We start from the raw sequence: 24,979 nt of genomic DNA on the forward strand, positions 1-24,979 counted from the left end.
GACGTCAATTATACCTGATGAAAATGAGCAGTAAAAAAAGAATAAGCGATACATTCAATGGCAACGACACCACTCTCGATAACGATAACGAAATCTGGCCTGACAATGACAATGACGGAGTAGAAGAAGAAGTGCTTCTTTATTAAGAAGCTTATTAGAAGAAGAAGTTATTAATTTTGACTTAACACTGCTGTACACACGTTTTAATTTAAGTTCTGAGTGTGTAACGATTGCTATGTACACGTGACTAAATATAGAAAAATTAAATAAGACGCAAATACGAAATGACGTGTTACTTGATTATACAATTATCATTATATAAATACACTGAGAGAAAAGTATATGATATTTGGAACTATAATGATATAGTAACTAAATTATAGTCCGAAATATCATATTTATAATAAGCATTACCATAATATCGGTAATAATTACGATATAGGCATAGTATAACCAACCATATAATATTTTTACTAAGAATTATAGTAAGTTAAACTAAAATTATTATATGGATACAAATATAAAATGGTAGGTAAAGTAACTCTTTTATATAGTTAATATTACCCGAATATTTGCTAAATGATGACAGATGTAACTATATGAATATTAAATCTCACTATATTTGTGAATGAGAAATTACCATATATGTGGTAAAAGTAACTCAACAATTATTTAAGACAATCATTGACTATATATTTGTGTTTATTTTACTACATTTTGCAGGTTCCACGAACTATAAAAATATGGTTGACGCCAAAATGAACTATAAAATATAATGAGATTATAGTTAATTCAACTATATTTTTCTATCAGTGTAGTGACGGCGATCATCGGTCGAGCAGTGAAATTTCAGTTGACAAGAGAGTTCACGATAAATCGAGAATCCAAAATGCGCTCTTTGCTCATCGCTTTTCCATGGCCGTTTGCATGCAACTATCAAACGATTTCGACCTCGAACTCGGCAAACGCCAAACGAGAGAACACATCTACAGCAAGACCATCATTAAGGTCAACTGCTCGTTTCTACACTATGACTGAAGAGAGAGAACGGAGATTTCTCACGCTAGCAATTTTCCCAATTTGTTCTATGATCTTTATTTTGCAGAAGCAACCTGCCCATTCGATTTTGAATGCAAAGTGAAGAAATGTATTTCTTGTGTTAATTCATATGTGTCATATGTGGCGAAATCGAGATTTGCCTTTAACGCTGGTGTATCGTGATTCACAGCGAGCGTTTGGTAATTTATAAGAAAGGACGGTCGTATTAATATTAATTTATTTATCTATTTATTTATTCGGTATCGTTCCTTTACAATACGTGAATGATCAACACAGAATGGATATATAAGAATAATGTCGCATATTTATTGCAGCCTGTGCAGCTTTTCCGAACCTCGGAAGGCATATTGGAGGTGACGTGCCCGCCCAATGAAACCATCACCTACGTTAAGATTAGCAATAAACTTCAAAGAGACGTTACCATTCAATTGCTAGAAGGAGATGTCGGCACGCCATCCTTATTGGTGCTGGCAACAGGACAAAAGGGTGCGGGATTAATAGTATATGTAGAAGCTTACTGCGCATAGATCCAAACATAACTACCTCGAAGGCAACGACGGAAGAAACACTGCAGAAGTAGACAACGACACGGAAAGCTAAGACATGACAAAATACAACGTCAATTACAGCCGGTGAAAATGAATAGTAAAAAAAGAATAAGCGACACATTCAATGGCAACGATAACGCTGCCAATAACGACGACGAAATTTGGCCTGATATTGACAATGACGGAGAAGAGAGAGAAGTGCTTCTTTAAAGAAATTATTAATTTGGAGTTAAGATTGCCATACAAACGTTTTAATTTATATTCTAAGTGTGTAACGATTGCTATGTGACTAAATATACAGAGAAAAATTAATAAAACACAGTATATAAAACAGCGTGTTACTCGATTGTACAATTATCATGGTGGGAATGCAAATAGAAAAACTGGCGACTACCGCGAGAAACTGACCAGTTTTTACTAGCTACACGCAAAAAAATGATTTAGTGATATTAGTTAAATGTCGGTAGCTAGTTCGAACTTAGCTGAAAGACTAACTGTTTTTCTGTCATTGCTAAAAACTGGGTAACAGAGGTAAAATGTATTCATTACAAAGTTTATTATTTGAAATTAAAAGCGCACCTTAGTGTGAGTAGCTAAGGCCGTTTTCCAGTTCAAACAATTAAATTATACTAATTACTTAATTATATTATATAATTATATATTATTTAATTATACAATTAAATTATACTAATAAATTACACTATACTACGCCGTGTAAAGTACTTGTTGGAATGCAGGTTATTTTCTTGTGTAACACCAAAGTGCATTACGGTTTGCTATTCTTATTTTTACGAGTATCTTACGGATCTATGTAATAAACATGATTCTAAAATATTTAAAGGAATAAATATTTTCCAAAGAATCAATTATTGCAATGTTTACATACAAATAATTCTGAAAGGAAATAGAAAGAGGATGGTGTATCAAGAAATTTATTTTAACAAGATATATAAATAATAAGTCTTAATTATTTTTTTATATTTATCTTCAACTTTCGTTGCAGTTCCATTATATTTCCATTATATTTCTTTGCATAAGTCAGTATAATATAAGAATACTTATAACAATATATTTATGTATTGTAGATTACGTTTACACTAATCAAATATATTTATTATTAGTGTTACAGTGTCCTCTGTGATCCTTGCTGGAAAACGATCTAAGAAAGTTGCAACTATTGGTAAATATAATGCGTGAGTGAATCCCGAGGTTCGGACTGCAATGTGCCTTGTTTCTAGGACATTGCTATATACAGGGTGTTCTAAAAAGATATGTCCAAAATTTAAGGAGATATTCCTCACACCTGAACGATGAAAAAATGTTATATGGACATAAATGCGGAAATGCTTATTTCAAAAGTTATGTTGAAAATATTATTAGCTGTATTACTTGCACAAGGAAAAATTTAGGATTAATTATTGTTGACGACAATCGTTTAATTAGGCTTATTTACATTTGGTTTTAATGTGACCTTGAGTTAGTTACAATAAATGTTGAAAATATTCGCCATTCGCCTGAATACAAGCAGTGACACGTCGACGCATTGATTTACGGACACGTTCAAAAATGCCTGGCGTACAGCGGATTATCTCTCAACCTGCAATCATACAGTCATGAAAATCTTGAATATCACGCACTGTTGTAGCATCTACGATTGCCTTTAAATGTTCCCACAAATAAAAGTCTATCGGATTGAGATCCGGGGAACGTGGAGGCCACAAAGTAGTCTTCCTATCCATCGATCGCCGTAAGTTTGATTGAGAAAATCACGACTATTGTCTAGGTGTAAACAAGTAACCATAACATTAAAGGTCAATATTATTCTGATTGGTGTTTACAAATAAGGCACAGTTTACCAGAGATGGGCATTTTTGAAAGTGTCCGTGAATCAATGCGTCGACGTGTCACTGCTTGTATTCAGGTGAATGGTGAACATTTTCAACATTTATTGTAACTAACTCAAGATCACATTAAAACAAAATGTAAATAAGCCTAATTAAACGATTGTCGTCTACAATAATTAATCCTAAATTTTTCCTTGTGTAAGTAATACAGCTAACAGTATTTTCAACATAACTCCTGAAATAAGCATTTCCGCACCTACGTCCATATAACATTTTTTCATCCTTCAGGTGTGAGGAATATCTCCTTAAATTTTTGACATATCTTTTTAAAACACCCTATACTCATACACCATATGGTTTCGGCGCGCATAGCTTTCACGGTTAGTCTTTTGTTGGCGTCCGAAGCCGTTAATTATGTTTTTTGTCTTTACGAAACTACGCGTAATTTTTTACTATTGGGACTGCGAACGGGTAGTCCCTATTTTTATTACACTTCACTTTTGCTGTGCTTTAACATTTAATATCTGATTACCTTAATTTATCGTACAATGATATTTGGGAATTCGCCTTAATAGGCGCCTGAAGTCAATATTGAGGGAGGAGAAGGAAAGAGAGAGAGAGAGAAAGAGAGAGAGAGAAAGAGAGAGAGCTTTCACGGTTTTCCAGGTGATTTCCGTGTTGTGAAAACATTATAACTATTGCGAGTATTGAAAAATACACTGCTCAAAAGAATTATGGCATAAATAATTTATTGCCGAAAATTGGCCAACTTTGACTGGTTATTACTGTTGGCGATTACTTCGCGAAAAATTATTGTAGACTAATGATTTTTTTTTTTTAATGAAGCTTGAAGTCTCTACTTTAAGAATGTATCTCCATTTTTTGCATGCGATGCACCCCTACCCCTGTAACCCTGACATCTGAGAGCATGTTTGGTATACTGAAAACTGCAAAGTTTGACGGAATGCACAGACGAGGACAATTTTTTTTCGGGGACGCCTTTTGCATCGCGCATAAAGTTCAAATCTTCCCCTTCAATTTGAAAAAAATGGAGTCGCCACAATTTTTTTTCGGGCCAAGTGTGCACGCATGTGTATGTGTGTCTGTGACAGAAGAGATAAGGACCCTGTGGTTCATCACTTCCACAGTCAATAATTATTGTGGAAGTGACGAACCACGGGGTCCTTATCTCTTCTGTCACGGACACACACACATATGCATGCACACTTGGCCCGAAGGCCAAAAACAACTATATTTTCGAAGGGTTGTAACTTTGCGAAAAAAAATTGTAGCGACTCCATTTTTTTTTTCAAATTGAAGGGGAAAATTTGAACTTTATGACGATGCACAATCCCCGAAAAAAATTGTCCACGTCTGTGCATTCCGTCAAACTTTACAATTTTCAGTATACCAAACATGCCCTCAGATGTCAGGAGTTACAGGGGTAGAGGTACATCGCATGCAAAAAATGGAGATACATTCTTAAAGTAGAGTCATCAAGCTTCATCTTGAAAAACAAATCATTAGTCTACAATAATTTTTCGCGAAGTAATCGCCAGTCAGGTCAATTTTCGGCAATAAATTATCTATGCCATAATTCTTTTGAGCAGTATATATGACTATTTTCTTTATTTTAACCCGCCCTTTCTTGTAAGTCTATAAGTTACCAAATATTTTGTATGGCATTGCTTCCATGACAAAATTGATGATTAAAGCAGCTAAAACTACTTAGCATGAATAACGAAGAATATATAATTTTGTAAGATTAGCCTTACTGCAAATATTATTTCGTTCTATTGCGAAGAATATGGTAGCACGGTGGATTCAGCTACATGTCATTTATTTCTGGCAGCTAATACTTTTTACTGCAACGAATAAGTTCGAAGAGTTAATATATTTAGATTTGATAGCAACGACATTAGTTGTCCTTATTTCAAAGACACATCTTAGCTACCACAGCTATATTTTAGATGCTTCTTTGGGCTAATCCCTTTTCTGCGTGTAGAATTTAATAAACAGTAATTGCTCGGAGACCTTGCACTATGATCCACATTAATTATGTTAAACGGTCATTTCGATATGCCTTATGTAATGTATGATAAAATAAGAGCACCAGAAGAAATGACGCATCGTGCGTAAATACGATGATTAATGTGCGCCATTGTCATTGTCGTTAAGAAAGATAAAGATGTGCATGTGATGCAAGGAAGAAGAGCATCAGACATAGAGACAATTAATTTTACGTAATTCGTTGTCTCAGCGTCAAGCGACAGAAACATTTGAGCTAACATGATATGATACCTCATAGAAACAAGCCCAAGACATTGATAACGACAGTATATAAATGGTGACGACGATCATTGGTCGTGCAGTGAGGTCTCCGTTGACAAGTGAGTCCACGATAAACCAAGAATCCAAGATGCACTCTTTGCTCACCGCGGTTTTGTGCCTTTCCATGGCCGTCTGTATACTGGCAAACGACTTCGAACTCGGCGAACGCAAGATGGGTGACCACTCCATTATCGACAGGACCATCAATATAGTAAATGCCCATTTCTATACCATGACTGAAGAACGCACATTTCTTCAGTCACCGATTTTCCTGAATTGCTCTGTGATCTTTATTTCGCAGAAACAAACTGTCCATTTGATTTTGAACGAATGCAAGGGGAAGAAATGTATTTTCCGTGTTAATTCATGCGTGTTGTTCTACGTGACGAAATCGAGATTCGCTTTTAACGTTCGTGATACACAGCCAGCATTTAGTAACTTTTATTTATAAAGAGAGATAGCGGTCGTATTAATATTTACTTATTTATCTATTTATTTATTTGAAATCGTTCCTCTACAAATACGTAAATATGTTTCAATATAATAGGGTAATGATCAACATAAGAATGGATATTTAAGAATAATGTCGTATATTTATTGCAGCCTCCGAACCGATGGAATCCGATGCCCACGATAGCCACAGTCGGCATGACGTGTCCATCTGATAACGAAATCATCACCTATGTTAAGATTCACAACATAAATGGCAATGAAGTTGACTATTATCTGTACGGTGATGTCGGTACGAAATCCTTAGCGGTGAGGATAACGGGAAAAAGAAACGAGAGATTATCGTTAAAAGTGGAAGGTTATTGCATAGATCCAAACACCTCAGAGGTACCAATAACAACGGAATGAACAACGCGGGACTAGACAACGATACGAGCGAGTTACGACATGGCAAAGTACGACGTCAACTACACCTAGTGAAAATGAGCACTAAAGAAAGAATGAACGATACATGCAATGGCAACGACAGCACTGCCGAGAACAACGACGAAATCTGGCCCGACAATGACAATGACGGAGGAGTAGAGAGAGAAGTCATTCTTTAGAAGAATTATTAATTTGGACTTAAGATTGCCGTATACACTTAAATTTTCATTTAAGTGTTCTGAATGTGTAACGATTGCTATGTATACGTGACTAAATATATAGAAAAAAAATATAAGATGCATCATACGAAACGACGTGTTACTCGATTGTATAATAGATTACGATTGTCACGGCACGGCGGGAGTGTGAGTAAAAAATTGCCAAGAGAAAGTGCTCGCTGCCATGAAAAACTAGCCAGTTTTTATCAGCTAGGACTTAGTAGACAGTAATTGCTCGGAGATTTGCACTAAGACCACATTAATTATGTTAAACGGTCATCTCGATATGCGCTATATAAGCGATAAAATAGTGGGACTAAAAGAAATGACGTGTTATGTGCGTAAATACAATAACGCAGTCAGAACTATATCGTTGATTCGACGTTAATTTGACGTTGAAATGGTCGATAAAACGTTGAATCAACATTAATTCAACCTTTATCGACGTCGAATCAACGTTGCAGTTCTGATTGGGAATTAATGCGTCCCATTGTCATTGTTGTCCAAGATACGATAAAGGTGTGCATGTACATTCATGTGCAAAGAAGAAGCGCGTCATAGACAGAGACAAATGATCTTACGTAAGTTGTTGTCTCAGCGTCGGACGACAGAAACATTTGAGCTGACATGATACGATACCACATAGAAATAAGCGCAGGACATTGATAACGACAGGATATAAATGCTGATAGCAATCATTGGTCGTGCAGTGAGGATCGCCAGTGAGGCGATTATCAGCCGAGCAGTGAGATTTCAGTTGATAAATGAATCCACGACAAACCAAGAATTCAAGATGCGCTCTTTGCTCACCATGGTTTTGTGCCTTTCCATGGCCGTCTGCATATTAGTAAACGATTATGTGCTTGGTGAACGAAAACAGGCGACCACTCCGTCACCGATTTTCCGGAATTGCTCTGTGATCTTTTCTTCGCAGAGGCAAGCAGCCTATTCGATTTTGATCGAATACAGGAGGAAGAAATGTATTCCTCGTGTTAATGCATATGTATCGTGCGTGGCGAAACCGAAATTCATCTTTAACGCTTGTATACCGTGATTGAGCGGGCGTTTAGTAACTTTTATGAGAAAGAATGGTCGCATTAATATTTATTTATCTATGTATTTAAAAATAATGAAAGTTTGGCAGCTACAGTTCGCAATTTTCGTACAAATTATGGTCGGAATAATGATTTAACTTCATCAACTGTGAAGAGATTAATTAAAAAATTTAGGGAGACTGGATCAATTAGTGATCTTAAACACTCTGGCCGTCCTTCAACAAGTCGTTCAACACAAAACATCGAAGCAGTTCGTGAGAGTATTGTTGAGAGTCCAAGAACATCAATTCGGCACCGTGGTCAAGAATTGGACATTTCGAGAAGCTCTCTACAGCGTATTTTCACGAAAGATTTGCATCTTCATGCTTACAAAGTTCAATTGACTCAAGAACTGAAGCCTACTGACCACGCACAGCGAAGAGAGTTGAATGGATTATGGAACAACAAGTGGATGCTGATTTTCCGAACAAAATCATCTTCAGCGATGAGGCTCATTTCCATCTTGATGGCTTAGTTAATCGACAAAATTGTCGCATTTAGGGTTCAGAAAATCCACGAGTGATTGTTGAGAAACAAATGCATCCACAACGTGTCACTGTTTGGTGTGGATTTTGAACTGGAGACATCATCGGACCATTCTTCTTCGAAAATGCGGCTGGTCAGGCAATAAGTTAATGATGCTCGCTATCGCGACATGATAATCCAGTTTCTCGTGTCTAAATTGCAAAATATGAATGTGGACGACATATGGTTTCAACAAGACGGTGTCATACAGCTCGAGAAACAATTCAATTACTGCATGAGTCATTTCCTGGTCGTGTAATTTCCCGTTTTGGTGATCAGATTTGGCCGTCCAGATCATACGATTTAACGACGTTGGACTTTTTTCTTTGGGGTTTTTTGAAGTCTAAGGTTTATGCCAACAAGCCTACGACCACCCACGCCTTGAAAGAGGAAATTGAGCGCTGTATCAACGAAATTCAGCCACATTTATGCAAAACGGTTATGGAAAATTTCAACAAAAGAGTGCATATGAGCTAGTAAAGCCGTGGAGGCCATTTACCCGATATGCTATTCCATACATAACCCAATACTGTATACTTTATGAATCAATAAAAAATTTACAATTTTTAATTATAAACATGTGTTTTCTATCAAAATTACTTCTTGCGTGAATTTTGGACACCCTTTATAATATTGTTGTTTTATTAAAATCAGTAAAATGAATAAAAGAGATGGGTATAATGTAATGGGGGTAAATATTGTATAATAAACTGCAAAAGTGCAAATTTAAATTTGCAAAGTGTTAAATTTTGTTTTAATCAAAATGAATCCCCTTCGAAGCAATACAAGGTAAAATAAGCGGACTTCAATATCATTTAATTTTCGAGATCTTTTTACCTGTTACGTTTGAAGCACCCTGTATATATATACAGCTTTCTATATAGATATAGCTTTCTAGATATAACATCTTTCTATATTATAATCAGTAATATGCTATATATTATTAATTATACTATTGGGTTGGCAAATAAGTTCGTTCGGTTTTTTAGAGTAGAATAAAACACAATTTTTTGATACTAGTACACAAGATAAATTTTAATCAATTATATATTGGCCATCTTTATTGGTGATTTCTAGCCATCTTTCCACCAACTTCATTATGCCGCGTTCGTAAAACGTCTGGGGTTTATCGGCGGAAAACCAATCCAGGTGGTTTTTAACGGCCTCTTCATCCTTGAAGGTTTCCCCGTTTATAGAGTTCTGCAACGACCGGAATAAATGATAATCGGAAGTGGCAAGATCCGGTGAATACGGAAGATGAGGCAAAACATCCCAGCCAAGCTAAAGCAATTTGTTCCGAGTGGTCAATGACGTATGAGGTCTAGCGTTGTGGTGGAAGACGACACCCTTGTGATTTGCCAATTCTGGACGTTTTGTGCGGATTGCTTGGTTCAATTTCGTCAATTACGAACAGTATACAGTTGAATCAATCGTTTTGCCTGACGGTAACAGTTCGTAATAGATGACACCCTTGAAATCCCACCATACGGAAAGCATTATTTTCTTCGGATGCAATTGCCCGCCTTCGAGGTTGTTTGCAGTGGCTCACTGCTGTGCCCCGATAATCTTTTACACGTTACATTATAGTAGACGACCCATTTTTGTCACCCGTCACCATTCGTTTCAAAAATGGGTCGTTTTCTTGGCGTTTCCGTAGCGAATCGCAGATGGATATACGTGTGGTCAAGTTAGCCTCGGTTAATTGATGCGGCACCCAAACATTAAGCCGAGAAACGTATCCCAGCTGGCGCAAATGCTTTTCTACGCTTATGTGAGATATATTCAATATCGTAGCAATCTCTCGTATTGATTGGGATGGATTTACTTCAATTATAGCCTTAATGTCATTTGAAATAATCTCGGTCGGGTGACCGGAGCGGGGCGCATCATTGACGTCGAAATCTCCAGAACGAAAATTGGCATACTACTTTTGGCATACGCGTTTTGTTAAGGCATCATCTCCATACACACGGCATATCTTTTTATGAGCATCCGCAGCTCGTTTGCCTTTTTTAAAATAATAGAGCAAAGTGTGACGATAATACACGTTTATTTCCATGTTCATAGCTACGCAGCACACACAATACTGATGTTAGCCAAACCAAACACAGAACAACATAAACAGTGAAACATAACCTTTCAAATGTGTATTCGATTTGCACGATAGCGCTGAGAAAAGAAAAGCGAATCCGCATGAAACTTACACTGAAACAAAAACCGAACGAACTTATTTGCCAACCCAATATTATTAACATATTATATTAATAATAGTTCATATTTTTATATTATTTTATAATGTATATTATATATTTGACAGTAAATATTGAAAAACAGCAATAAATCTGTTTTAGCTACTATTCATTGTTATTCAAATTATAACCCGCGCACAACCAATAACATGGCGGTCTTGTAGCACCTAAGATCAAGAGCACTGCCACCGAGTGAATCTGCTGTTCTTTCTTATACTGTGGTTTGGTAATATCAGCGCAAGATTTTTAGTGGTGTTAATAATAGGGAAAAGGGGCGATGAATTATCGTTAAAAGTAGAAAGTTACTGCATAGTACCAAACACATCCACTTCGGAAGCACTAATAACAACGGAAAAAACAACGCGGGAATAGACAACGACACAGCGAGTTACGATATGACATAGTACGAGGATAGTCCCAGAAGTACCCGACCTGACAATAGATGACGGTTGTTGTTTGAAAAGAATGACTATGGTAGAAAGTACCAACCTTATAAAGTTTAAGTTTGAAGTTTGACGACGTTACATTGTTTAGTATTTGTTTGGCAGCCATCAATTGTGAACGCTCTCAGTGAATTTATAAACATGGAAAAAATTGCTCATCGTTACGTGATACAATACTTTCATTTGAAAGGCCTCAGTCCAACCAATATCAAAGCAAAGGTAGATTCTACTCTGGGGGAGTCTGCTCCTTTGTTTACAACAGTAAAATATTGGGTGGCAGAGTTTAAACGAGGCCGTACGTGCTGCCAAGACGAACATCGCAGTGGTCGACCAAATGAGGTGACCACGCCAGAAATGGTGAAGAAAATCCATAAAATGGTATTGGATGACCGTCGACTGAAAGTGCGCGAGTTAGCAGACATGGTAGGCATTCCAAAAAGTGCTGTACATCGCATATTGACTGAAAATTTGGACATGAGAAAGCTGTGCGCAAGATAGGTACTGCGATTACTCACAATGGAACAAAAACAGCGTCGTGAAGATGTTTCAATCGAGTGTTTGGCGAAGTTTCACAGCCGAGTTTTTGCGTCGATTTATAACCATGAATGAAACATGGGTCCATCACTTCACACCTGAGACGAAGGAACAAAACAATAGACTGAAAGGGGAGAATCGGCTCCAAAGAAGGCGAAAACAGTTCCATCTGCAGGCAAGGTCATGGCATCAGTTTTTGGGATGCGCGTGGGACAATTTTCATTGATTATCTTCAGAAAGGAAAGACAATCAACGGCGAGTATTATGCAAACTTACTGCAGCATTTGAGTGATGAAATCAAGAAAAAACGGCCGCATTTGGCGAAAAAGAAAGTTTTATTTCATCAAGACAATGCACTAGTTCACACATCCGTTAACGCGATGACCAAAATCAATGAGTTAAAGTTCGAATTGCTTCCTCACGCACCCTATTCGCCAGATTTAGCCTCCTCGGATTATTTCCTGTTTCCAAACTTGAAAAAATGGCTCGGTGATAAAAGATTTGCCAACAATGAAGAAGTGAAGTCTGCGGTTGATGGCTATTTTGAGGAGCTCGACGATTCCCACTATAAACAGGGTATCGAAGCTATTGAACATCGCTGGGAAAAGTGTATTGAGCTAAAAGGAGACTATGTAGAGAAATAAAGATATTTTTTCTCAAATTTTTTGTTTTCTTTGTTAGGGTACTTCTGGGACTACCCTCGTATGACATCAACTACTACCGTCAAAAGATCTGATTCCAATTGTCACCTTTCTACCATGTTTATTGGTCTGCCCATGAGCTGAAGCGGGTGTCACACATGTAATATAATTGTTTATCCATATTATATAACAAATTGGGTGGAGAACAAAATTGTCCGATACATGAATTCTATGTCATTTTTTCCGTAGAATCGAATGGCGCTACCAGTTTTCCCGTAACTCGCATTTGCAAATAAATTGCCTAAACAATAGGTTTTTAAACGATTGAAAAATCTAATTGTTTTCATGGAAAATCATCTTTTGGTTAAAAGATCTCATCCAAATGTTCGCCTTTCTGCTATATCTATTGGTGTGTCCATGGGCATTAATAGGTTAATTACAATTTTATATTTGAAGAGTTGAAACAACGAAATTATCCATTTTTTGATATTTTGTCTCAGGAAATATTTGTTCACTGATCCAAAAACTACAATATATTTCAAATGCAGCCATTTTCGCCAAAGCACATTTTCACCCGGATTAGTGCGGGGTCCTTTGGCCTGACAATGACAATAACGGATTAAAGAGAGAAGCACTTCTTTAGAAAAATTATTAATTTGGACTTAAGACTGCTGTACAAACGTTTTAACTTAAGTTCTGAGTGTATAACGATTGCTATATATACGTGATAAAATATGAAGAAAAAAAATTAGACGCATCATACGAAGCGATATGTTACTCAATTGAACAAATATCATGATGGGAATGTGACTAGAAAAATTGCCGAAAAGACTGGCGGCTACCACGAGAAACTGGCCAGTTTTTAGGATTTAGTAGCTAGTAATTGCTCCAAGACTTTGCACTAAGATCCATTAATTATATTAAATAGTCATTTCGATATGCCGCATGTATGAATGACAAAATAATGGGATTAAAAAAATGACGCGACTCGGACGTAAATACAATAATTAATGTAGCCCATTGTTGTTGTCGCCAAGAATAAGATAAAGGTGTGCGAGTGCAAGGGAGAAGCACGTCAGAAACGAAGACAAATAATGTTATGTAAGTTGTTGCCTCAGTGTCAGGCGACAGAAACATTTGAGCTAACATGATACAATACCTCATAGAAACAAGCCCAAGACATTGATAACCATAGCACATAAATGGTGACAGCGATCATCGGTCAAGCAGTGAAATTCACTTCCAGTTGATAAGCGAGTTCACAATAAATCAAGAATCCAAGATGCGCTTTTTGCTCACCACTGTTTTGTGCCTTTCCATGGCCGTTTGCATACTAGCAACGACTTCAAACTTGGCGTATGTAAGACCAGCGACCATTTCATCACTGACAGCACCATCTATAAAGTAAATGCTCGTTTCTACATTATGACTGAGGAACACAGATTTCACACCTCACCGATTTTTCCGAATTGCTGTATAATCTTTATAGAAGCATACTGCCCATTCGATTTTGAACAAATGCGAAAGAAATGTATTATATCAATAAATATGAAATGTCCGATTTCCTTAAGTACTAAGTTCGACAGTCGATATCTCTGACATTTCACCTTTACAGTTTTTGGTCTTTTTTTGTTGTGAAGGTACATCATCACTATTTCAAATGCATGTTTTCGTTTGTGATTATCTTTCGAATTGTCTTCGTTACAATAATTTTTGTGTAACCATGGATAAGTTAAAAATTCATGTTATTTTCGAATATGAGTTCCGTCGTGGAACCAATGCAGCACAGACAACTCGAAATATTAACGAAGTGTTTGGTGAAGATGTGGCTAATGAACGTACAATACGTCGATGGTTTGAGAAGTTTCGTTCTGGCGGTTTTAATCTTGAAAATGAACCACGTTGGTGATCCGAAACTAAGGATAATGATGAGCTGAAAGCTGTAGTGGAAGCGGATACATTTCAAACTACGCGTGAATTAGCAGCAAGGTTTAACGTTACTATTCCAATAATATTGGATCACTTGAAACAAATCGGCAAGATAAAGAAGCTGGATAAATAGGTCCTGCATGAATTAAACAAGCGTCAGAAGGGAAGTCGTTTCGAAGCTTGTCTTTCTTCGCTATCACGATGTAAAAGCGAACCATTTTTACATTGTATTGTTACGTGTGATTAACAGCGGATTCTTTTTGACAATTGCAAGTGTTCGGCACAATGATTGGATATGGATGAAGCGCCGAAAAACAGTCCGAAATCGAATATTCACAGAAGAAAGCTAATAGTGTCTGTTTGGTCGTTCAGCGCTGATATTATCTACTACAGCTTCATGAAACCTGGTCAATCGATTACAGCGAATGTCTACTGTAATCAACTAGGCGAAATGATGAAAATGCGATCAAGCAGTCGAGATTGATCAATAGACGCAGGTAATCTTCTTGCAAGACAATGTTCGACCACATGTCACACAAACAACGTTGCTCAAACTACAGGAGCTGAACCTGGAAACTCTTTGTCACCCACCGCGTTCACCAGATCTTGTACCAACTGACTATCACTTCTTCCAGGCACTGGACTATTTCTTGCAAGGAAAAATATTCAATTCTCAACAAGCTGTGGAAAACGTCTTCCGCGATTTCATTGTCTTCAGACTTCTTTGCTGCTGGCATTAATAAACTAAGTTAAGATGGCAGAACTGTGCCGATAATTTAGGCACATACTTGGGTTAATTGTACTCTATTTCTAGTTTGAGATATAATAAACCAAACTTTTGATTCGAAATCGGACATTTCATACTTAACCCATTAACGCCCAAAAGTCCTAAAATATTAGCCTTACTTTGCAATTGTATTTTATGTAGATTTATGTATTGGAATAGCATTTCCTTATGTTTTCGGGGTCATTCTATAAGATTCCGGCATCAGAATTCGTTTAGATTCACAATAAAATCCAATATGGCGGAATTTTTGGAAAAAAGTCGTGAAAAATCGATAATTTTATTTTTTATAAGCTTGATTTCGTATCAAAAACGTTATTTTGATACAGATACAAGTGTCACATCTTGTCTAAAAAATATTGAACTTTCAAGGTATGCATTGGTAAAAATGTAAATTCAATATGGCTGTCTGAAAATGACGGTTTGAGCGAAAAAAACTTAAAAAATAATGTATTTCTAAAATAACTTCGCAAAATCCTAGTATTTAGCATCAATTTAGTATCCAGGGTACTGATTTTAGGATATTTGCTAACAACTAATCCATATTAGAGAATTTCAAAATGGCGAATCCAAGATGGCAATTAAAAGGCACGAATAATCGTGAAAATTTCCAGATTTTCATGAATTTTCTTCTATTATTTTCATATTCATGAATTATTTTCGAGACGTACACACGTACATATATAGGGTGGGTAATTATATACTTACAAACTTTATAAAAAACATAAAAAAACATCGAGATAAGCACAACGGACGGGAAAAAATAGAAATCGACTACGTAAAGTTTTGAGAAAAATTGCTAAATAAATGAGCAAATAAACGCTCAGTGGGCATGCGTTGTGGGCATCACAGGCATGGTACTCCGCACGGCTGGGCCGGATTGACAGGCAACAACAGCAGACCGGCGCGCGCAGTTGTTGCCTATCAATCCGGTCCAAGCTGTGTGGAGTAGCAGGTCCGCGATGTCCGACCAATGCGCATTTATTCGCTCACTTATTTAATAATTTTTCTCAAAACTTTACGTAGTCGATTCCAATTTTTTCCCGTCCGTTGTACTTATCGCGATGTTTTTTATATTTTTTATAAAGTTTTTAAGTTTATAATTACCCATCCTATATACGTGCGTGTGTACGTCTCGAAAATAATTCATGAATATGAAAATAATAGAAGAAAATTCATGAAAATCTGGAAATTTTCATGATTATTCGTGCCTTTTAGTCGCCATCTTGGATCCGCCATTTTGAAATTCTCTAATATGAATTAGTTGTCAGCAAATGTCCTAAAATCAGTACCCTGAATACTAAATTGATGCTAAATACTAGGATTTTGCGAAGTTATTCTAAAAATACATTATTTTTTAAGTTTTTCTCGCTCAAACCGTCATTTTCAGACAGCCATATTGAATTCACATTTTTACCAATGCATACCTTGAAAGTTCAACATTTGTGAGACAAGATGTGACACTTGTATCTGTATTAAAGTAATGTTTTTGATGCGAAATCAAGCTTATAAAAAATAAAATTGTCGATTTTTCACGACTTCTTTCTAAAAATTCCGCCATATTGGATTTTATTGTGAATCTAAACGAATTCTGATGCCGGAATCTTGTAGAATGACCCCGAAAACATAAGGAAATGCTATTCCAACCTTATATAATATGTTTCTCTACATAAAATACAGTCTCTACATAAAATACAGAGTAAGGCTAATATTTTAGGATTTTTGGGCGTTAATGGGTTAACGACCTAACATTTCTCGTTAATTCATGCATGTCATACGTGGCAAAACCGATATTCGCCGTTAACGTGCGTAATTCATAGTGAGCACTTAGTAGCTTTTATAAAAAAGAATGCTCGTATTAATATTTATTTATTTATCTATTTATTTATTTGGAATCATTCCTTTACGAATAATGTTAATATTCCAGAACGATAAGTTAATGATCAATATAAGAATGAACATATTAGAATAATGTTACATATTTATTGCAGCCTGGACTCCCTTGGATAGGCGTGGAAGTTATAATCGATTTAACGTGTCCACACAACGAAACCAACGTTTACGTTAAGATTAGCAATATAAGTTGCAAAAACGTTACATACCGACTATTCGTAGAAGATGTCGGCACGTCATCCTTAGTAGTGATGGCAACAGGAAAAATAGGCGAGAGATTATCATTAAGAGCAGAAGGTTATTGCATAGATCTAAACACAATTATCTCAGATGCACCGGAATAAAGAACACGCAAACAGATAACGACCACGACAACGTCGAATTACGACATGGCAAAGTATGACGTCAACTACATTTGGTGAAAATGAGTCGTAAAAAAAGAATAAACGACACATTCAATAGCAACGACAGCACTGCCGATAACGACGACGAAATCTGTCTTGACAATGACAATGAGGGAGTAGAGAGAGAAGCCCTTCTTTAGAAAAATTATTAATTTGGACTTGAGACTGCCATACATACGTTTTAATTTATGTACTGATAAGGAGACTTACGGAAGTGTCAGTCACTGATTTTAATGAAACTTTACACACTTGTAGGACATCAAAAAATAATCTACACTTATTTTTTTATTTCTGCAATGGTACGGGTTTAAGGGTAGAAACCACCGCTTGGACGTTAGACATAGTCTCCAAGTATAAACAGAAAACAATCATATAATTTAGAAGTAAAAATGCTTTCAGGAAATTTTTGATGCAGCTGATTCCGAATCTGACGTCAAAATTATAAAATTCAAAATGGCAGATCCAATATGGCGACTACATCTGAAAGGGGTGGTTTCCAAATACAAATCAGAAACAATTGTATAAATTAACAGAAAAAATGCTTTGAAAATAGCTGTAAAATTCGTTCTTAAATAATAACATATGAAAATTACTAGTGGATAATTAAATATTTAATAATTTTTCTTTTTTACGTGCATTTATATAAATGTAAATTAAATCGATCGTTTTGATAACAGATTTGATAGTTGGCAGCATAGTTATTAGGTCTTTAGATTCTTGTGCATTGAGTTTGAGTTTGATTGCCAGCGGCAGCGGCAAAATTCTTTCAATTAATGATATATTTTTCCTGATATTTTTGGCATGTTTTTTCATAGGCGTTTATATACATACATTATAAAAATAATTTTCCTTCTCTTCACCTGTTGATAAGTTCGCTATACTTGAGCTATATTTATGTGAAACAGGAATTCTACACTCTACATAATAAATACTTATGCCATACTTTATTATACGGCACGTAATTTTGAATAGATTCATCTAATGATCCAAATAAAGTGCAGGTTGTTAGACAATACCGCACATTAAAAATAATTGAATACAGTAAGTAACTTATGCCATACTTTATAAAGAATTTTACAGTTATGAGAACTTTCAAAGCATTTTTTCTATTAATTTATACAATTGTTTCTGATTCGTACTTTGAAAACCACCCTTTGTCATGAGATGTAGTCGGCATATTAGACTCGCCATTTTGAATTTTATAATTTTGACGTCACATTCGGAATCAGCTGCATCAAAAACTCCCTGAAAGCATTTTTTTCTTCTAAATTATATGATTGTTTTCTGTCTATGCTTGGACACCATATCTAACATTCAAGCGGTGGTTTTTACCCTTTAACTTACAAAACCATTGCAAAACTAAAAAAATACGTGTCGATTATTTTTCGATGCTTTGCAAATGTGCAAAGTTTCATTAAAATCAGTGAGTAACACTTCCGTAAATATCCTTGTCCATAAATCCATAAGATCCATATTAATTATGTTAAGCGGTCATTTCGATATGCCTTACGTAAAGGATGATAAAATAATGGGACTAAAAAAAATGACGCCTCTCGTGCATAAATACATTAATTAATGTGCCCCGTTATCATAATCGTCAAAAAAGATGGAAATGTATGTGTGCAAGGAAGAAGCGTCAGAGACGGAGAAAAATGATCTTACGTAAGTTGTTGTCTCAGCATCAAGCGACAGAAACATTTGAGCTAACATGATACGATACTTCAGAGAAACAAGCCCCGGATATTGATAACGACAGTATATAAATGATAACGGCGATCATCGGTCGTACAGTGAGATTTCCGTTGACAAGTGAATCCACAACAGACCAAGAATCCGAAATGCGCTCTTTGCTCACCACGGTTTTGTGCCTTTCTATGACTGTCTGCATACTAGCAAACGACTTTGAACTTGGCGAACGCCAGACGGGCGATCACTCCGTCAGGGACGCTTTCATCACTAAGGTAAATACTGGTTTCTACATCATAACTGAAGAACATAGATTTTTCACGTCATCAATTTTCTCGAATTATTTTGTGATCTTTACTTCACAGAAGCAAACTGCCCATTCAGTTTTGAACAAATGCAAAAGTAAGAAATGTATTTCTCGCGTTAATTCATGCGTGTCATGCGTGGTGAATTGAGATTCACTTTTAACGATCGTGATTTTCATAGTGAGCCTTTAATAACTTTTACGAGAAAGACGTATTAATATTTATTTATTTATCTATTTATTTATTTGGAATCGTTCCTTTACAAATACGTTAATGTTTCAATACAATATGTTGATGATCAATATAAGAATGTACGGATATTTAAGAATAATATCGCATATTTATTGCAGCCTCCGAACTATTGGAATCCGAAGGGCACGATAGTCACAGTCGGAGTGACGTGTCCAGTTAATGAAATCACCACCTACGTTAAGATTCACAACATAAATGACAGTCAGGTTAACTATAATCCGTACCGTGGTGTCGGTACGAAATCCGTAGCGGTAAAGGTAACAGGAAAAAGGGACGAGGGATTATGGTTAAAAGTAGATGGTTACTGCATTGAAAAGAGCCAATAGATCCAAACACAATTACTTCAGAGGCACCGACAACAACGGAATGAACAACGCGGGAGTAGACGACGATACGGCGAGCTACAACATTGCAGAGTACGACGTCAACTATACCCGGGGAAAATAAGTAGTAAAGAAAGAATAAACGACACATTAAATGCCAACGACAGAACTACTGATAACGACGACGAAATCTGGCCTAACAATGACAATAACGAAATGGCGAAAGAAGCGCTTCTTTAGAAAAATTATTAATTTGGACTTAAGACTGCCGTGTACACGTTTGCATTTAAATTCTAAGTATGTAACGGTTGCTATGTATACCTGACTAAATATATAGGAAAAAATAAATAAGACACATTACACGAAATGACATGTTACTCGATTGTACAATCGATTATCATTATCATGGTGGGAATGCGAGTAGAAAATTTGCCAAAAAAAATTGATAGCTACCGCGTGAAACTGGCCAGTTTTTACTAGCTAGTAACTTTAGTGGACTTACTTTAGTACTTGCTCAAACTTTAGTAATTGCTCAGAGACTTTGCAATAAGTTCCATATTAATTGTGTTAAACATTTCGATAAGCCTTATGTAGTGGATATTAAAATAATTGAAATAAAAGAAATGATGCGTTTCGTGAGTAAATGCAATAATTAATGCGCCCCCATTGTCATTGCCGTCAACGATAAGATAAAGGTGTACGTGTGCAAGGAAGAAGCGCGTCAAAGACGGAGACAAATGATCTTAAATAACACCCGTATTCATAGTCAGGCCTTATATTTAAGACTTCCTTAAGTTTATCTTCAAATGGTCTGTAGCCAATAAAATAATCCGTGCAGCATCTAAAGATGGATATAAGGAGGCCTCAAATATAAGGCCCGACTATGAATACAGGTACAAGTAAGTTGTTGTTTCAGCGTCAGACAATAGAAACATTTGAGCTAACATAAGACGATACTTCATAGAAACAAGCCCAAGGCATATTTACTAGATACTCTTTAAATCTTTTGTTCGCCTTCACGGCGGTTGGATGTGGTTCTCGTAACTGCACATATTTTTGATCTTGGAGACTGCGTACGCGTTGTCCCTGTTTCTCTTTTATTTCTAAAATCGTTGTGATTGGCGTAGGAGAAGGAGTATAACAACTCTGCTCAGAGCCATATATTGAATGAATGAATGAATGAATAGATACTCTTTATGTTTCCGTTTATGTGTTTTCAAATCAAACTACGCGCGCTCCGTTTAGAATTGTGATCGAGAGGCTTTGTCTGTGATTGGTCAGGCGATAATAGGCAGAGAGACAAAGAATGACGATGTGAGAGCGAGAACAGCGTAGCAGCAACACAATAAACGCAAAGTCGCAATATTGTGCAAATTCGTATTAAATCATTATGAACCGACACAACTATATACAGTCCACTCTATCATACAACACGCAACAGCATTGATAACGAAAGTATATAAATAGTGACTGCGATCACTGGTCGTGCAGTGAAATTTCAGTAGACAGACGAATCTACAACAAACGAAGAATCCAAGATGCGCTCTTTACTCACCGCAGTTTTGTCTTTCCATGGCCTTCGACATATTAACAAACGACTTCGAACTCGGCGAACGCTAAACGGGCGACCACTACGCCACCAACGGGGTCAACTCTAAGATAAATGCGCGTTTCTACAACATAATTTAGAAGAGAATGCAAATTTCTCACGTCACCAATTTTCCCGAATTGCTCTATGATTTTTAATTCGCAAAAGCAAATTACCCATTCGATTTTGAACGAATGCAGGAGGAAGAAATGTGTTTCTCATGTTAATTTATGCGCGTTAAATGTGGCGAAATCGAAATTCGCCTTTAACGCTCGTGATTCACAGCATGTGTTTAGTAACCTTTATGAGAAAAAACAATCATATTAATATTTATTTATTCATCCGTTTATTTATTTGCACTTTTTATTTATTTATTTGGAATTTCTTTTAGTACAATACATTAATGATCAATGCAGAATGGATATATAAGAATAATATTGTACATATATTTATTGCGGATTCTGTACCTTTGGGAGCCCATAACAGTCATCAACGTGACGTGCCTGATTAACGAAATCATCTCTTACATTAAGATTAGCAGTACTGATGGCAAAGAGGTTTCTCGCTCTTAGATGATGTCAACACGACATCCTTAAAAATAATGGCAACAGCAAAAATAGGGAAGGATTATGATTACAAATAGAAGGTTATTATATATATTGATCCAAACACAATTTCCTCAGAACCGCCGACAACAACAACATCGAGACTAACAACAACAATGCAAGCAATAACACAGGAGTAAACAACGACGTAGCGAGCTACGACATAGCAAAGTACGTCAACAACATGCGGTGAAAATGAGCAGTGAAGAAAGAATAAGCGATGCATTCAATGGCAACGACAGCATTATCGATAACGACGACGAAATCTGGGCTAACAATGATAACGACGGAGTAGAGAGAGAAGCGCTTCTTTAGAAAAATGATTAATTTGGACTTAAGATTGATGTACACATGTTTTAATTTAAATTCTAAATGTGTAACGGTTACTATGTATATGTAACTAAATATATAGAAAAAAGAAATAAATAAAACGCATCATATGAAACGACGTGTTACTCGATTGTACAATTATCATGGTGGGAATGCGAGTAGAAATATTGCCAAGAAAAACTGGTGGCTACCGCGAGAAACTGGCCAGTTTTTACTAGAATTTAATAAACAGTAATTGTTCGGAGACTGTACTAAGATGCACATTAATTATGTTAACCAGGCATTTTGATATGCCTTATGTCAGTGCTGGGAATTAAGTGAGCAGCGCGAGCCGATTTCAAAGGCAACGCCCGCGCTTGCCCCACTACTTTTCGAAGCGCAGCGGCCGAGCCGCCGATCGCGCGTGAGACGCTTTGCCTCAGGAATGGTCTCATATACGATATAAGATGAGATCGCACCCTCCGTCAAATCAAAATTAAAATATTTATTTATCCTTAAAAAATAATTCTTACTCTCATTAATGATGAAATATTACGCTTTTATTTCTAATATATTAAATTCTCTTTAATAATAATATAGTGATGATAATAATTAAGAATATAATTATTAAAGTTTTGCCAATAGATTTCCACATCACCCATGAGGTACTATTGTTGGTGCGTTTTTTTTTTAAGAAAATCCAATTAATGTTTTTATAAAAATTGGTCATTTTGCGCTATACTTATTCTTCCTCTTTCGTTTTTATATTTCTCACGATTTAGCATTTCGCTTTCCTGTTGAGCCATATATTTCATTTTCATTAATTTTTAGTGGAGTAGGCCTACTGGAGAAACCATTAAAAAAACGCATCAACAATACTACCTCATGGGTGATGTGGAAATCTATTGGAAAACTTTAATAATTATATTCTTAATTATTATCATCACTATATTATTATTAAAGAGAATTTAATATATTAGAAATAAAAGCGTAATATTTCATCATTAATGAGAGTAAGAATTATTTTTTAAGGATAAATAAATATTTTAATTTTGGTTTGATGGAGGGTGCGATCTCATCTTATATCGTATGAGACCATTCCTGAGGCAAAGCGTCTCACGCGCGATCGGCGGCTCGGCCGCTGCGCTTCGAAAAGTAGTGGGGCAAGCGCGGGCGTTGCCTTTGAAATCGGCTCATGCTGCTCACTTAATTTCCAGCACTGCCTTATTTAATAGATGGTAAAATAATGGGACTAAAAAAATGACGCGTTTCGTCCGGGACGAAATATACAATAATTAAAGACAATAATTATAAAAATACAATAATTAAATTGTTAAATTAAAATAAATATAATGATTAATGTGGCCCATTGTTATTGTCGTTAAGGATAAGATAAAGGTGTGCGTGTGCGTTCGTGTGCAAAAAAAAGCGTGGTAGAAACGGAGACAAATGATCTTACGTAAGTTGTTGTCTTAGCGACAGGCGACAGAAACATTTGAGCTAACATGATACGATACTTCATAGAAACAAGCCCAGGACATTGATAACGATAATATATAAATGCTGACAGCGATCATCGGTCGAGCAGTGAGGTTTCCGTGGACAAGTGAATTCACGACAAACCAAGAGTCCAAAATGCGCTTTTTGCTCACCGCGGGTTTGTGCCTCTCCATGGCCGTCTGCATACTAGCAAACGACTTCAACCTCGGCGAGCGACAGGAGGGTGATCACTCCGTCATCGACAAGACCATTTTTAAGGTAAATGCTTGTTTCCATACCATGATAAAGGAATGCAGATTTCTGACGTCATGATTTTCCCGATTTTTCCGAATTGCTCTGTAATCTGTACAGCGCAGAATCAAACTGCCCATTCGATTTTGAACGAATGCAAGGGGAAGAAATGTGTTTTTTGTGTTAATTCGTGCGTGTCCTGTATGGCAAAATCGAGATTCGCCTTTAACGCTCGTAATTCACAGCAAGTTTAGAAACTTTTATGAGAAAGAACGGTCATATTAATATTTATTTATTTATCTATTAATTTATTTTAAATCGTTGCTTTATAAATACGTTAATGATCAACATAAGAAAGGATATATAAAAATAACGTCTCATATTTATTGCAGCCTGCTCTCTCTTTGGTATCCAGGAGAGTCACAATCCCCGTAACGTGTCCGTTGCTTCACGAAATCATCACCTACGTTAAGATTAGCAGTCTAAATGACAATGAGGTTGACTTTCAACTGTTTGATGATGTCGGCATGAGATCCTTAATGGTGATAGCAAGAGGAAAAGAGGGTGAGGAATTATCGTTAAAAGTAGATGGTTACTGCATAGGTGCATAGGTCCAAACACAATTACCAGAGATACCGACAAGAACGGAATGAACAACTCGGGAATAGACAACGACACGGCGAGCTACGACGTGGCAAAATACGACACCAACTACACCCTAAAAATAAACAATAAGGAAAGAATAAACAACACATTCAATGGCAATGATAACACTGCCGATAACGACGACGAAATCTGACGAAAATGA

General features: G+C 36.3%; 3 protein-coding genes across 3 annotated transcripts; all 3 read left to right on the forward strand.

Moving 5' to 3' along the window:
* The first annotated feature begins 5,786 nt into the window (after window positions 1-5,786).
* LOC105184897 (uncharacterized) lies at window positions 5,787-8,362 on the forward strand. The gene is made up of 2 exons (XM_011144047.2): window positions 5,787-5,993; window positions 6,386-8,362. Exons 1-2 carry the CDS (start codon window positions 5,796-5,798, stop codon window positions 6,638-6,640), a joined length of 453 nt encoding a protein of 150 aa, XP_011142349.2. The 5' UTR covers window positions 5,787-5,795; the 3' UTR covers window positions 6,641-8,362.
* A 10,758-nt stretch (window positions 8,363-19,120) lies between these two features.
* LOC105184971 (uncharacterized) lies at window positions 19,121-20,044 on the forward strand. Its single transcript, XM_011144160.1, has 2 exons — window positions 19,121-19,333; window positions 19,714-20,044. The coding sequence occupies exons 1-2, from the start codon at window positions 19,136-19,138 to the stop codon at window positions 19,939-19,941; spliced, it is 426 nt and encodes a 141-aa protein (XP_011142462.1). The 5' UTR covers window positions 19,121-19,135; the 3' UTR covers window positions 19,942-20,044.
* A 3,971-nt stretch (window positions 20,045-24,015) lies between these two features.
* LOC105185034 (uncharacterized) lies at window positions 24,016-24,979 on the forward strand. Its single transcript, XM_011144286.2, has 2 exons — window positions 24,016-24,198; window positions 24,564-24,979. Exons 1-2 carry the CDS (start codon window positions 24,076-24,078, stop codon window positions 24,780-24,782), a joined length of 342 nt encoding a protein of 113 aa, XP_011142588.1. The 5' UTR covers window positions 24,016-24,075; the 3' UTR covers window positions 24,783-24,979.

The sequence above is a fragment of the Harpegnathos saltator genome, unplaced genomic scaffold, assembly GCF_003227715.2.
Source record: "Harpegnathos saltator strain DR-91 unplaced genomic scaffold, Hsal_v8.6 scaffold91, whole genome shotgun sequence".
In the NCBI taxonomy this organism is placed as follows: domain Eukaryota; kingdom Metazoa; phylum Arthropoda; class Insecta; order Hymenoptera; family Formicidae; genus Harpegnathos; species Harpegnathos saltator.